At 40.7% G+C, this 16,479-nt stretch overlaps 1 protein-coding gene across 1 annotated transcript in view; it reads left to right on the plus strand.

Moving 5' to 3' along the window:
* The window catches only part of ARHGEF28 (Rho guanine nucleotide exchange factor 28), a 304,572-nt gene that overhangs the window by 229,837 nt on the left and 58,256 nt on the right, over nt 1-16,479 (plus strand). The window contains exons 17-23 of the mRNA XM_042940909.1: nt 1,268-1,323; nt 2,628-2,676; nt 4,979-5,123; nt 5,201-5,328; nt 6,789-6,929; nt 9,674-9,921; nt 15,469-15,591. Of these exons, the coding sequence (XP_042796843.1) occupies nt 1,268-1,323; nt 2,628-2,676; nt 4,979-5,123; nt 5,201-5,328; nt 6,789-6,929; nt 9,674-9,921; nt 15,469-15,591 (890 nt within the window). The remainder of the gene's footprint in view (nt 1-1,267; nt 1,324-2,627; nt 2,677-4,978; nt 5,124-5,200; nt 5,329-6,788; nt 6,930-9,673; nt 9,922-15,468; nt 15,592-16,479) is intronic.

The following is a 16,479-nucleotide window of genomic DNA, read 5'->3' on the forward strand; positions in this document are numbered from 1 at the left end:
TCTTTTCCTCTACATTCTGGAGGGAATCTTTCAAGTCTAATTTCCTGGTGCTGCTTTGATAGTTTTGTTAAATTGATTCTCCTCAGTTCGTTCTCAGTTCTGCTCTCTTGTCTCACAAAGCTCCTTCCCCCTGTCATCTTGCAGGCTTATTGTGCTGCTCTGTTCTCCCTTCGTGGCCCTGTGGTCCTATTTTATGTCTATTTTGTGTATCTAAGTTTTTCCTCTCTGTTTCTAGATTTAATGGTATTCAGTGGCTCACTTTTCCTGTGAGTTTTCAGTCTAAATTTTTGTTGGGCTCATCCTGTCTACTTTTTCCCTATCCTTTCACTCACTTGTTTTGGAATGAGGAGAGAGCCCTCTGATTTCCACACTTGCCACCAGGACCAGTATGTGGGTAATTCTGACCTCTGCTCATTGGCCTTTGAGGTGTTGGCTAAAATGCCTCTGCAGACCTACAGCCGGAGGAAGCTGGGCTCATTTCTCAGTGGGTTATAGGTACTTGACGAGAATGGCTTGCATGGATCTAAATGTGACTTTCTACCCACAAGGAAGGATCCTTTTAATAAAGATTGTGTTAAGCTGTAGGCTCCTCGTCTACCGTGTGTGGGGTGGGCAAGGAGGTGGTGGCTGATGGTGTGGAGGCTGGAGGGCGGGCGGGCAGGGCAGGATGGCAGCGGCCTGGCAGAAAGCGGTCCCCACATGCAGAGACTGCTCTCTCTGAACACACCCTGCGTCTCTGAGCCAGCGGGCAGAAAGGGGCAGGCAAACTCTTGCCTTTTAGCGAGGTTGAGGCCACATGTTTTATGGAGTAAGACAAGCGAGTTGATAATTTGTCTCTTTTAATTTGGCCACCTGTAGTTAGCAGGATTTCCTGTCGGAGGCTGACAGGACTTGATTTTCAGCACTGTTGTGAGTCTTCCTTCTTTCATTTTGCGAGGCATTTTACCTGGCGTGGGAGTGGGCACTTGCCGCCAGCCGGATGTCAGAAATCCATTGCAGTGTCGGGTGTATAGTAGTCAATGAGTTCTCAGGCAGACACAGAGTGTATATCCTGTATAATTGCAGGTTTTGTAATTGGTAAGACTGCGGCAGAAGGGGAAAAATACCTCCAAGGAAATGAAAATATTAGCCATGTGCTTGTGCTCAAGTGGTGGGGCTACGTGTGATTTAGTTATTTTTTCCCCTATATTTTCTAAATATTTTTATATGCTATTTTTACCGCGACCAGCAAACGCACAGTGTGGCCTTACTCATTCTTCCCTTTCAGACTGTAATGCAAATGTACACAAGGGCTGTAAAGACGCTGCCCCTCCATGTACCAAGGTAATCTCTCATTTGTTTTTCATGTGCATATATAGCTCTGTTGCTTCCTGTTACCTGTTTAGGTTCTTATTTTTTTTATTTTTTTTTTTATCACTGTCTAGATTTGTTTCTAAAGTGATCATTATAGTGATAAAAGAACACGTTCTAAGTGCATCGTCGTTTCCTTAACTATATCCCTTTGGAAGTAGGCAAAGCTCAGATGTGGCCACCTGTGTCACAAGGTGGAAGTGGGTTAGCCTTTCTGTCGAGACGTGCTCGGTTTATGAGTGCAGACCTTAAGCTTAAGGGTATGAAGTCTAGAGCAGTAATTCTCAAATAGAAAATATCAGCATCACACCCGGAAGACCTATTTCTGAGCCCCATTCTCAGAATTGCTGATCCAGTAGAGTCCAGGTGGGGTCGGAGAATTTGTATTTTTTTTTTAATTTTTTTTTTGTTTTACGTTTATTTATTTTTGAGACAGAGAGAGACAGAGCATGAACGGGGGAGGGTCAGAGAGAGGGAGACACAGAATCTGAAACAGGCTCCAGGCTCTGAGCTGTCAGCAAAGAGCCTGGTGCGGGGCTTGAACTCATGGACCGTGAGATCATGACCTGAGCCGAAGTCGGCCGCTTAACTGACTGAGCCACCCAGGCGCCCCGGAGAATTTGTATTTTTAACAAGTTCCCAGGTGGTACTGCTGTGCCGGGACCATACTGTGAGGCCCGCTAGAATAAAGGAATGTTCTCTGAGTTTGGGAGTGGGCTTGAGGGAACGGGCGCATCTGTCCCATCTCTTCCTTTGTTTCCCACTCTAACGTCCTGTTAGAAATGCGAGTGAGCATGCCGACACTTCAGGGGGAACCTTGGGGTCTCTAACTTCTGTGATCATTGGAAACACACGTCGCGTCAGGTCACAGAGTTAAGGATGATGTTTCAGCAGCCAGGGGTGTTGTGTCCTGTAGACAGGAAGAGTAGCCAAGAGTAGGAAGAGCAAGTGGGAGAAAGGCAGCCCCGACAGGAATTCCTCTCTCAGCCTCAGCCTGGACGCACATGTTGGACATTTCTAGTTGCCATAGATGTTAAATAAAGCTGGGATATTCATGAGATGTGTTCATGAGGTACGCCCTCATTACAACTCATCATTGCACGTCTCATCATTATAACATGTTTCTTTGTTGCTTTTAGTGTCTTTTGCTTTGAATTCTTGGTTTGAAATAAAATAACAGAAATGATACAGATAAGAATCCTGTATAAATGGGTGGACATTCTTGTAGTCAAATGGAATTTAATCTTATTTTCCATGTTTCCAATGTTCTTTATTAGAAATTCCAAGAGAAACATAACAAGAACAAGCTGCAGACCACCCTTGGAAGTAAGTGACATAGAAATGACAATTGCATACATATCATACTTTATTCCAGTGTAAAATACCTGCTCCTTTGTTACTTCCTTTGCCCAATTACTTCTTCCTTCCTAACACATGGTTAGTGTAATATTTAGTTACAAGGAGGTCAAGAACAGTATAAACTTCCATGCCAGCCTAATAACCTTTGTTCTGTATGTACTATATGATATTTTAAGGAGGACTATATGGGGGGACCTATTAGGATATTGTCTCAATTATAAGATATGATGTAGTGTAATATGCGCTATTGATTTAATAACAACCTTCGGGGGAAAAGAGAGATATGACATTAGATGTACATAACTTGGTTTTCCTAGCAGTAACCCCTATTTACCTATACAATTACCTATCACATACTTTAGAATCAAGGTGAGGGATAGAATACTCAAGTTTGGAGTCTACAGTCCCTGATGTCCCTTATTCTAGTGACTTGGTCCTGCTTATTAGCTGGGCTTGAGGCTGGGATCTTATCAGCTCCTTTAGCATGACTGAAATTTCAAGGCATGCTGGCATTTTCCTCGCATAGGGCTAGTCTTGGTGCTTATGTTTTTTCCTTTAATTGCTTAAATTTATTGCTTAAATTTAAACAATTTCTCTTGGAAGTAATCAGCAGCCTCTGAAAGTAGTTTATATTGCACGCAAGAACCAGGGACCATAATCTCCTAAATTGGAAAATCCTTTCATCTATTGTGAGAGATTTTGGAATTTGTTCTGCCTCAAATACTGCATTGCTTTCCATATGACAGGCATTTTTTTTTTTTTTTTTAGAAAAATTTTTTTAACGTTTATTTATTTTTGAGACAAAGAGAGACAGAGCGTGAACGGGGGAGGGTCAGAGAGAGGGAGACACAGAATCTGAAACAGGCTCCAGGCTCTGAGCTGTCAGCACAGAGCCCGACGCGGGGCGCGAACTCACCGACCGCGAGATCATGACCTGAGCCGAAGTCGGCTGCTTAACCGACTGAGCCACCCAGGCGCCCATGACAGGCATTTTTAAGTTTGGGGTCACTTTTCATTTTAATGCTCCAACAATGTGACCAGTGTTTCCAAAATCACCTGAATCAGGGGACAATAAAATATGCAGAGTTACGATGACATGAGATTGGATGTGATGTTACATAGATGCCGCTGGTGCAGACGGTAACAGCTGTGACATCACTTACCCTCTGCTTTGGCAGAAGTCCCTTTGGTTGTAGTTGTGAGGCTCTTCTCAATTTCATAACGTTAAGCATGAAAATATAAAGCATCTTGGGGCGCCTGGGTGGCTCGGTTGGTTGAGCGTCCAACTTTGGCTCAGGTCATGATCTCATAGTTTGTGGGTTTGAGCCCTGCATCGGGCTCTGTGCTGACAGCTCAGAGCCTGGAGTCTGCTTCGGATTCTGCGTCTCCCTCTCTCTCTCTGCCCCTCCCCCGTACTCACTCACTGTCTCTCTCTGTCTCTCTCAAAGATAAATAAACATGAAAAAAAATTCAAAAAGAAGATATAAAGCATCTTATAACTGACAAAAATTCCATCTCTGTACTTGGAAGCCATGAAGATAAAACCAAATCATACATGTGTAAAATCCTTCATGATATTCCGGGGCTCTATATAAGTATTCATTCTCCTTTACTTGAGAAGGTGTTTGCTATATCTCTGAAACTGTTAAGACTGAAATGTTTTCCGAGGTCATGTATGGTACACATCAAATGTAAAACCATATATGCCTGTCACAATTTAGAATTGACGAGAAAGGCATTGAGGCACCCTTTGGTTTTCATTCAGTACGTGACAGCGAAGAGCTCAGCTTGACTTGGAGGTTTCATTTGCCTGAAGTTATCACCCATAAAGAATAGACTCCCCAGCATCATTCCAATCCACTGACATGCCATGTGTGTGTATGACTGTTTATACATACAATATGCATTCTAATAGTGCTAATAACACCTTGGATCTATTTAAAGCTGGCTCTAAGGAGTACAAGCAGTGGTTTATGGGAAAGCTGTCTCAGTGTTTCCCCATTCCATTTTCTTGTTTGTGTAATCCCAGCCGCCCAGTCTCCAAGTGGATATGCTAAAGCAGGTCTGCCACATGGGTGTCAGGAGGGTGTGAAATGGAAGGGACATTTGAAGCAGGTGTCAGGATGTGGCAAGAAGACTGGTTTCAAGGCTGGACATGTGATGTATTAGAAGCAGCCATTCGAGTGTTTCGCTTCTTGGCTTTTTACATGACTGCTGGTAATTACTGCCCTCTGTGAAAACCACGTGAAGCGCTCATTTTGATTTCTAGATTCTTCATTCCGAGACATCCCGCAACCTGGTCTCTCCTTGCACCCTTCTTCCTCCATGCCTATTGGATTGCCCAGTGGGAGAAAAGAAACTTCAGTGCAGGTCCATCCATTGTCCAGAAGTGTTCCAGGCACTACCTTGGAAAGGTAAGGCTTAATGTGATTTCTCATCTTAATATCTCAGAGCCACCATTGGAGCTGACTCTTCTCTCTCTCTCCTCCAGCTTCAGAAGGTCAGGGCTGTCCTTGGAGTCTGAGAGTGACGGGAACAACTGGAGAAGCAGGTCTCATTCCGATGAGCTTTTACAGTCTATGGGCTCTTCTCCTTCCACGGAGTCCTTTTTAATGGAAGGTGAGGAGAAGACACGTTTGTTTCTGTGGTGAATTGCCAAGTGGAATATTTTCTGAAGGATGTAAAATTGAAACACTCTTTTTTCTTAAAAAAGAATTCTGTTTCATGGTGTCTTTTTGGTATAGGTTCTTTTGATAAAAGAAGGAAAATTTAACCCTAGTGGATACCCCCATGTAGTGACTGAGTATAAATGATGTATTGAATAGACATGTCATAAAGATAAGAGAATGAAATACATTCTGTGCTTGTTGTTGTTTAAAAAGCTCTAGAACTGCTGATGAATTGGAATCAGGATCACACATTAAAAATATATACTTAGTTATGGGGTGCCTGGGTGGCTCAGTCGGTTAGGCGTCCGACTTGGGCTTAGGTCATGATCTCACAGTTTGTGAATTCGAGCCCGCCGTCAGGCTCTGTGTTCACAGCCTGGAGCCTCCTTCTGATTCTGTCTCTCTCTCTCTGCCCCTCCCCTGCTCATGCTCTGTCTGTCTCTCTCTCTCAAAAATAAATAAAAATTTATATGTATATATATATATATATGTGTATATACACACACACACACACACACACACACACACTCAGTTAAGAGGGTACTCACCTAGATTTCTGAGATACTTACCACTATCTGTTACCCTCTACTTCTAGAGGAATAAAAGCATGTTTTAAAGCATATTTTGTAAGATAGGATTTATTCTGGTGAACTGCCTGTTGTATCCAAGCTATATCAACCAGTGAAGGAGGACCCAAGGAAAGGAGAGCAGTGACAAGAGAAAGGGGTGGACACTGTCCAGGGAATCTTTTGCTTTTATTTTGAACTTGGATCTTTAAATCCATTGTTGTCTCATCTCGACTGAGCTGGACTCTGTCTCAGGAGTGCTGTTTGGGCATGTAGGATTTAGTTTTCCTGGAAGGCGTGTGTGTGTGTGTGTGTGTGTGTGTGTGTGTGTGTGTGTGTGTGTGTGTGTGATGTCAAGCTCTGCAAAAAAACCCAAAAAAACAAAAACTGTACTCATAGGACTTGAGCCCATGTACCCTTCTTTCAAGTTTATATTAAGGACAGCAAGCCACATCAAGAGCAAAGACAACATTCAGATATGAGTAAACAGTATGGAGTTCCTTGGGGCAAAAGAAATTGTGTGTTCAAGATTCTGTAATCATTTTATGGACTCAAAAGGTTACCAAAAATAAAACTATAGTACAGCAAGCCCAAACAAAGAAAAGAATCTTTAAATGTCTTTTTTTTTTCCCCCTGCATACATAAACCATCACTGTTTTAATGATTCTTTGCTTTCATGAGAGCTGCCTTGACTTGGACCCTTTCACCAGTTTGGTTTTCAGGGGTTTCTTCTCCACATCAACAGTATTTTGGCTTAGTTGTTACTGTGTTGACAGTAGGTTTATTTCCTGTGTGTTTTGTGTGTGACTCCACTTCTGGCTTCTCTGTTCTACCTACATCCTAGATGTCGTGGATTCTTCTCTGTGGAGTGACCTCAGCAGTGATGCCCAGGAGCTGGAGGCAGAATCTTGGAGCCTGGTGGTAGATCCCTCGTTTTGCAGTAAGCAGGGGAAGGATGTCATCAAAAGACAGGATGTCATTTTTGGTAAGCATTTAAAATATGCTCTTGGGGCTGATGCATTGTGGTATAGGGGAAAGACCATGAAATTTGCAGTCCTCTGGACCTGGGTTCAAATCCTTGTTCTATCTCTTTTTATCTACTTGATCTCAGACAAATGATTTAACTTGCCTGGATCTTAGTTTCTCTGTCTTTATTTAAAAAAAAAAATTTTTTTTTTAAACATTTATTTATTTTTGAGACAGAGAGCATGAACAGGGGAAGGTCAGAGAAAGAGGGAGGCACAGAATCTGAAACAGGCTCCAGGCTCTGAGCTGTCAGCACAGAGCCTGATGCGGGGCCCGAACCCACGGACAGTGAGATCGTGACCTGAGCCGAAGTTGGTGCTTAACCAACTGAGCCACCCAGGTGCCCCAGTTTCTCTGTCTTTAAAATGGGGAAAACAATGGGGCGCCTGGTGGCTCAGTTGGTTAGGCGTCTGACTTTGGCTCAGGTCATGATCTCACAGTTTGTGAGTTCAAGCCCTGCGTCCGGCTCTGTGCTGACAGCTCAGAGACTGGAGCCTGCTTCAGATTCTGTGTCTCCTTCTCTCTCCACCCTGCCCATGCTCAAGCTCTGTCTCTCTCTCTCTGTCTCTCCCCAAAATAAATAAACATCAAAAAAAATTGCTTTTTAAATGGGGATAATGATATTCAGGTCTAACTGTTGTGAGGCTTAACTGAGGCATCGTATGTACCTGGTACAAAGCAAATTTTATGTCTCATACATTTTAAAGTTTACTTAAATGTGGCCTATACGACTTTACTTCTCTTTTAAGAACCACGGGAAATTTTCACATACTTTCATGTAGGGCAGATGGGTTTCTTTTACTTAGTGTATTGTTTTTGAGGTTCATCCTTACTGTTTATCAATACTTCATTCCTTTTTATGGCTGTATGTTATTTCATTGTAAATATACTACATTTTGTTTCATTATCAGTTTGAAGGTCATTTTAGCAGTTGAGGGTCCTTTTGGGCCGTTTGCACTTTTTGGATCATGTAGTAACTTTATGTTTAACCTTAAGACGAACTGCCAGACTGTTTTCCAAAGCAGCTGCACCGTTTGGCATGCTTGCCGGTGAGGTACTGAGGATTTTGCTTTCCCCACATCCTTACTAACTCTTCGTTATCGCCCACCCTTTTTATCACAGTTTGCCTAGTGTGTGTCACGTGGTGTCCCATTTTGGTTTTGATGTGCATGTTCCTGCTGGCTAATCAGGTCAAACATCTTTCCATGTGCTTATTGGTCATCTGTCTATATCTTTGGAGAAATATCTTTTCAAATCTTTCGCACATATTGAAGTGGGCTTTTTGTTTTTTGTTTGTCTTTTTACTCTTGAGTTGTAATAGATCTTTTTCATCTCTGGACGCAAGTCCCTTTTGAGATATTTTTCTTGCATTGCCTTTTTTTTTTTTTTTTTTTTCCAGTCCGTTTACTGGAAATCCCAATACTGCTGTTTCCCTAGAAGCTTAATAGTGTCATTGGCAGGCACACTTTATTAAAAATTGCTGTGTGAAAATCAAGGTCATTGTTTCCATGTTCCTTGTGGTATTTACATCATCGTTGCCATAGCCGTGCAACCTGATCATACACATTTTTCCTGAACATCTCCACTTGGTAGAAGTTCTCTCTTTCCGTAGACATTGCCTTTTAATTCTGTTCATCTGTGCTAAGATCTGAAATTCCTCCCCCCTAGTTTCTGTCTATGGGTTCCTCCAACGTAAAAAGTCTGATCTGTCTCCCTAGGCCTGCCCTTGGGAGTATTAGCACCAGTATTAGCCCCTCATGTATGCCAGGCATTAAGTCTAGAAACCAGAGAAATAGCTGTGAACAAAATGTACAGATTTTCTTCTTGTGTGAACTTGTTGGGGGGAGACACTACAGTGTAGGACAGAAAATCTGTAAAATACTCAATAGAGTGTGTGTGGTAAGTGCTGAGAAGAAAACAGAGTAGTGGGCCATATCGAACATGGGGACATGGGTATTAAATGTTGGGGTCTACAGGGAGATTTGAGAGACCAGTAATACTTCAAGAGAGCTGGGGGACTTGGGGAAGGAGTTAGACCTGGGGAGAAAACATACCAGGTGGTTGGAACAGCAACCATGGAGGCCTTGAAATAGCATGTGACATTCTCTCATTCTCTGGGCTGTCTTTTCATTTTCTCCATGGTTTCTCTTCCTTGATCATCACGCTTTTTATTTTCTCCTGGAGAAAGTGGAATTTTGGCAACAGATCCAACGACTGTTACATGCATTAAGGAGCCTTATTATTTCAATTCAGTTTAATTTAACGAAGTGCTGCTACTCAACGCAAAAACCAAAAAGCCAAAAAAGAAAGAAAGAAAAAAACCAGGCAAACTAAGTTATATTTTCATAGAGCATTTAGGGGAATGGAAGACCTGGTTCCTAGCTAAAGGTGCCTAGCTCATTACATTATGCCAGCTAATTATGTCTCAGTTTTAGATTGAACGGGATTCTTGTGTATGGGACTTCACTTATGTGTATCATCTTCACATATCTGGAAAAAAGAAAATGGTTTAGTATTTCGAGCTTGCATTAATTGTTGAGTCAATGCTGACTTTTATGGTGGAGGAATATCACTGTTCCAAAACATCACCTCTTTTTTTGTTTTTTGGTTTTATTTAATTTGTATAACACTTAGTGTTTAGCCACTGATGTCAGTGGGTGGAGCACTTGCTCATTAAAGCTTGTGTCTGCGCATGTGTTTCAGAGCTGATGCAAACAGAGATGCATCACATCCAGACCCTGCTCATCATGTCTGAGATCTTCAGGAAAGGGATGAAGGAGGAGCTCCAGCTTGATCACAGCACCGTGGATAAAATCTTTCCTTGCTTAGATGAGTTACTTGAAATCCACAGGCATTTCTTTTCTAGTATGAAGGAGCGAAGGCAGGAGTCCTGTGCTGGTGATGACAGAAATTTCATCATCAATCGCATTGGAGACATTCTGGTACAACAGGTGAGAGAGGTTTTTAAAGGCCCTAATGTCAGACACCTGGAGGTTTGCAGACTTTCCACAATGTGAAAGTCTATGAAGAACTGGAATTGATTTTTTTTTTTAAACCATTATTGGCAGATGAGATTGCTTGGTTTTCTTCTGTTGGATATGCCTTTGTGTGCCTGATAGCCAAGAGCTTTGACAGCCAGGGACTGACTTGTGTGTGTCTCCAAACCTGGTGGGATCATCCTTGTCACTGTCTCCACCAGGAGTCACAGCCATAAATAAGTCTATTAGGAAAATTCTGCTTAGACTTTTTGATCTATGATAACACGTCCCCCCCCCCCCCCCCCCCCCCCGAGCTGTGATGGTCATGGCAGTATCTGCAAGACAGATGCTGGCTCATCTTAGGAAGAGTGAGGAAGATCTGTTATCGTTAAAGCCTTGGTGTTCACGCCTGGGGGACAAGACAGCAAATCTCACTAAAAGGAGACAGTTTTAGGTGCTCGGGATGGTTGAAGCATCATGAGAATGGTTTGTGTGACTCTACTAATAGATAAGAAAACCAAAACTGATAATTCCTTTTGGCCTTCTGGTCTCTTTGAAAGGGCTTTTCTATGAAAAAACCTGCTAATAGAGAAGTTAAGTAGCTTACCCTCCGTGATCACAATCGGGCAAGCACTTTGAGGGTACCTCCATGTATATTACCTCCTTTACCTGCACACCTCTATAAGGTAAATCTTATCTTCCCCATTGTACAAATACAAAAACTGACGCATGGGGAAATAACTTAGTCAAGTTCACACATCTGATCTAAGTAGCATAACTGGGACTTAAATCACAATCTGTTCTTTTAACAATGAATTAGGGATATGATTTCTTGAGGCCTCCATAGTGACATCTGCAGAAGCTTTTTATCCTCACTAGGTTTTAGGTCCCAGTAAAGCAGGGATTCTTATCAATTTGATGACTACTGTATTTCAGCACCTAGAACAGTGCTTGGTACCATGAATATTATTGAATGAATGGATCCCTTAGGAACAAAATGCCAGAAATTCACTTGAGTGCCACGTTTTGCGGTCCCTTGTAGAGCTTGGGGAAAGGCATGGAGATGCATCCTTTCTGACCTTCATTTGACTTTCTCTAGATAAATTCCACAATGTCATCTTCTCCAAAAGACTGATTTTGAAACCATTTCACCCTGTAGCCCACAATAACAGAGTTCAGCTGTTGGTTCATTTACTAAAAATGGGGGAGTTAAGGTCATTGATGTAAATGTAGTTAAATACAGATACTTTTGAGGCACAAAACAAAAACCCCACTTAACTGTGCAGTAACTGCTTCTCCATGTCTAAGGATGTAAAAGCCACATCAGTAACCAGTTTTTATTTTATTTTATTTTATTTTATTTTATTTTATTTTATTTTATTTTATTTTTATTTTTTTAATTTATGGTTGTTTATTTTTGAGAGAGACAGAGACACCATGATTGGGGGAGGGGCAGAGAGAGAGAGAGGGAGAGAGAGAATCCCAAACAGGCTCTATACTGTTAGCACAGAGCCACATGTGGGGCTGGAACTCAGGAAACCGTGACATCATGAACTGAGCCGAAACCAAGTCAGACACTTAACCAACTGAGCACCCATGCCCCCCCTACAAGTTTTTAATCAAAGAGTAATCTGCTTTGCAGATTGTCTATAAAGTCATAGACCTGCCTCATAATTCATCTGAAACATACAATGCCAAGAGACTGTAAAGTCCTTTGCAAGACAATTTGAGTAAAAATGTAAAAATGTGTCTGTGAACTTCAATTTGAGTGCGTTCAAAACTGAAGCACAAGATTTTTTTTTTTTTTGTCATTTGAAATTATTTACATCTCTTTTCTTGATAGAAATGCTGTATTTTTAAATTCTCATTTAGAACACTTTTGTTCTTATGTTTGTAGTTGCCATGTTTTATATCTCTACCCATTCCGTTCTTATTTAATTGTGTGTATAAGCAGGACTGACATTGGGAACGAGGTTTGGGAAGTTGGCTGTCACATAGGAAGAGCCTGGTGTGCTGCTTTTGGATGAAGTGCACCCTTCTCCTTCGGGGAGAGATTCTTGGTTATTCAGAGAAAAGGGTTTAAGCCTCTTTTGGCATTTCTGTTGTTGGCATGCATAGTGGGGGGTGGCAAGGGGTCTCCTCCCAGTACCGTAAAAAGTTGTTTCCCGAGGGAGCACATTAGCTACATCCTCAGACAAGGGATGCGGGTGTGGGAACCAAGGAAGCATTAGCTGTTTAAGGGATGTAGGAGAGAAGACTTCAAAGGAATCCCTCACTTTTTAGCCATGGAGAACCTTTTTCAGGAGGCTAGACTGGAATGTGATGCTAATTGAGTCAGTGGAAATGTTGGTGTTGGTCCGAAATGATGAGTATGAGGAACATGGTTGATATCAAGCCGTAGTTTGCCAACCTCAGGTACCTAAGAATCTCCTGAAGCCTGTTAAAAATGAAGACTTCTGTGTTCCAACACCCTAGTGGTTTTGTTTTGATAGGTTTGGGGTGGGACCTGAGATTTGGCATTTAAAATTTTTTAATTTTGGGGGTGCCTACGTGGCTCGGTCAGTTGGTTAAGCATCCAGCTTCAGCTCAGGTCATGATCTCATGGTCTGTGAGTTCGAGCCCCGCGTCGGGCTCTGTGCTGACAGCTCAGAGCCTGGAGCCTGCTTCGGATTCTGTGTCTCCCTCTCTCTGCCCCTCCCCAGCTTGCACTCTGTCTCTCTCTCTCTCTCCTTCAAAAATAAATAAACATGCAAACAATTGAAAAAAAATATTTAATTTTTTAAATTATTTTTCCCCGATGCTAACATCTTGCAAAATTATAGTATTGTAATCAGGATACTGACAATGATTCAATCAAGTCACAGACCATTTCCATCATCACAAGTACTTTATAGCCACACCTACTTCCCTCCTGCGCCCACCTCCTTAATTGCTGGCAACAACTATCTCTATTTCTGTAATTTTGTCATTTCAGTAATGTTAGATAAATTACATGTGTGTTACATATAAATTACATATGTACTATGTAATCTCCCTTGGATTGGCTTCTTTCAGCCAATTAAAAAAGAATCATCTAGGTGGTTGGGTAGTTCAGTAGTTAATTCCTTTTTATTGTTGAGTAGTAGTCTGTGGTATGGAAATACCACATGTGTTTAATCACTCACTTGTAGAAGGACATCTGGCTATTTCTAGTCCTTGGCTATTAGAAGTAAAGCTGGTTTAAAAAAATTTTTTTTTTAATGTTTATTTTGAGAGAGAGAAAGAGTAACTGTGAGCAGGGGAGGGTAACAGAGAGAGGTGAGAGAGAATTCCAAGCAGGCCCCGAGCTCTCAGGGCAGAGCCCGATGCAGGGCTCAAACTCGTGAGTACTTGGTGTTACTATTTTTTTTTAATTTTACCTATCCTGAAAGATATGTAATGATAAGTCATCGTGGTTTAAGTTAAAATTCCCCCATAGCTGATGATGTTAAACATCTTTCATGTCCTTATCTGCCCTGTGTATATCCTCTTTGATGAAAGGTTGGCTCCTGTCTTTTGCCCATTTTCTAATGGGATTGTTTGTTTTCTTACTATAGAATATTGCAGTTTCTTAATGTAGTCTAGGTGCTAGTCATCTGTCAGGTATGTGATTTGCAGACATTAAGTCTGTAACTTATTTTCTCATTTTCTGAGTTTGATGAAGTCCATTATTTTGGTTTTTCCTTGTAAGGGTCATGCTTTTGGTGTCAAATCTAAGAACTTTTTGTCTAGACTGAGATCTCAAAAGATTTTCTCCCATTTTTTTTTTCTAAAAGTTTTACAGTTTTATGTTTTACATTTAAGTCTGTAGTCCATTTTGAGTTAATTTTTGTTTAGAATATGAGACACAGGTCAAGATTCACTTCTTGTTTTTAGTCTCTGGATGTCCATTTCCCCCAATGCTTTTCCCCCTTTGTTAGAAGAGCCATCCTTCCTTCATTGAATTGCCTTTGCTCCCCTGTCAAAATTCCATTGGGCATTTTGGGTTCCTATTCTGTTCCACTGATCTATGTGTCCATTATTTCACATAGTCTTAATTATTGTAGCTATATAATCAATCTTGAAATTGGGTGGACTGAGTCCTTCTACTTAATTCTTTTTCAAAATTGTTTTTAGCTATTCTATTTTTTTCTATAAATTCTAGAATAACCTTGTCTGTATTTAAAAACTTGCTGGGATTCTAACGAGGATTGCATTAAACTTGTATATCAATTTGGGAAAAATGATGTCTTTACTATCTTGAGGCTCCCAGTCTATGAATATGGTATCTCTCTCCCTCCATTGATTTACATCTTCTTTCATTTTTTTTTTTTTACTAGCAATGTATAGTTTTCAGCATATGAGGCCTGTATGTATCTTGTTAGATTTGTACTTAAGTTTTATTTATTTATTTATTTATTTATTTATTTATTTATTTATTTTGAGCAATTGTAGTTAATTTAAAGATCTCTTGAGATACTGGCCTCAAGCACAGATAAAACTATAAGCAAAGATGAAGACATCAGAGATGGTGATGTAAATTTGAAGTGCTTTCCTGGGGTTAGGGAGTGAGGTGTTTTCTGGTTTCTGTTGCTATAATCCTGAATGTGTCAAAGTCTGAAACACTGGCATTCAGGTAATTCAGTTTGTTCCCTTATGATTCTAATATGGTTACCATGTAGATTTTTCTCCAGAGATGTTTCCACAAATTAAGCTTATTGAAATATCCAGCCCACATCTCTACTTTGGTCCATCAGTTAATAAATTGGCGTTCTGATTATTCATCTTTCCCTTTTACCTGCCTCTGGACCCATTTGTGATGTGCTGACAAAAATCAAATTCCCAACTGAGGACTGAATCCATGGACATGATCAGTTCGCCTATGTCAATGTCAACCTGTGAGAGGTCAAACCTTCTTGAGGCAAATATTGCCACATAGCTTTTCTTTTTTTTTTTTTTTAAATTTTTAAAATATTTGTTTATTTTTGAAGAGAGAGAGTGAGCAAGCATGAGCAGGGGAGGGGCAGAGAGAGAGGGAGACACAGAATCCGGAGCAGGCTCCAGGTTCTGAACCGTCAGCACAGAGCCCAACGCGGGGCTCGAACCCACGAGCCATGAGATCATGACCTGAGCTGAAGTTGGACCTTAACCGACTGAGCGACCCAGGTGCCCCACATAGCGTTTCTTCAGCCTAGAAAAGTAAAAAACAAAAAACAAAACAAAACCAAAAAAACCCCAACAACAATAGGTTCAAATGATAAAGTTGCACAAACAGCTCAAAAAGAATAAAAATAACAAATGTTTAAAACAATAAAACCATGGTAGATTGGTGTCTTCCCCTTACCTCTTGACAACTTTGTTTTAGTTTAATGTAAAAAGTGGGGAAAAGAAGGGACTGTGTTCAGAAATTTCATATTCTTTATTTGCCAAGAATATATTGAAATACTTGAAAATTGCATGTTCTTTTTAGTGTTTATAACTAATTAAATTTGTAAACCATCACTGAAATGTTACTCTTCTCAGTTTTCAGAAGAAAATGCAAATAAAATGAAGAAAGTATATGGAGAATTCTGTAGCCATCACAAAGAAGCCGTTAGCCTCTTTAAAGAACTCCAACAAAATAAAAAGTTTCAGAATTTTATTAAGGCAAGTATTTTAAAGCTGTTACAAAGTGGAAAACCAGCATGGGAAGTAGTTGATGCTTGCTTGTTATATGACCTTAACAAGTTTCACATCTAGATGCTGTTTTTCAGGGGAAAGAGAAGAAAGTGATAGGTTTGTGGCAAAGGTGGAAGGTCTGTTTTTCGGTCTTTGTGAAATATTTCTCCCAAAACATTTCCTTTTGTATTTTATATTTGTAATGTGTCCTCCAAGCTTCTGACCACATTTGTGATATCCTGGGAAGCTATTTCCTGTCCTGACAAGTTATAAATCAGAAGAACCTTAGTAAAAATATAGAATCCACCCCACTCCTACTGGATTAATTTGAAGTAAATCCAGAACATCATATAATTTCACATGTATGTAATATGTATCTCTAAACAATGCATCTTTTAAAAATTACAATGGTACTATCACAGCTAATAGGTTAACAATTATTCTTTGATATCTTCAGACAGCTGGTCAGATTCCCTAAGAATCTCATGAAATTGGATTGCTTAAGTGAGAATCTGATTAAAGTTGACATATTGTGTGTCGGAATTGTAGCTTTTATTTTTTTTATTTTTTTTTTTTTTAATTTTTTTTTTTCAACATTTTTTATTTATTTTTGGGACAGAGAGAGACAGAGCATGAACGGGGGAGGGGCAGAGAGAGAGGGAGACACAGAATCGGAAACAGGCTCCAGGCTCCGAGCCATCAGCCCAGAGCCTGACGCGGGGCTCGAACTCACGGACCGCGAGATCGTGACCTGGCTGAAGTCGGACGCTTAACCGACTGCGCCACCCAGGCGCCCCGGAATTGTAGCTTTTAAATCTGTTTTAATTTGAATGTTCCCCATCCCCTTATTTATTAATTTTTTGGTGTCCAATTTGT

Source organism: Panthera leo, chromosome A1 (genome assembly GCF_018350215.1).
Source record: "Panthera leo isolate Ple1 chromosome A1, P.leo_Ple1_pat1.1, whole genome shotgun sequence".
NCBI lineage: Eukaryota > Metazoa > Chordata > Mammalia > Carnivora > Felidae > Panthera > Panthera leo.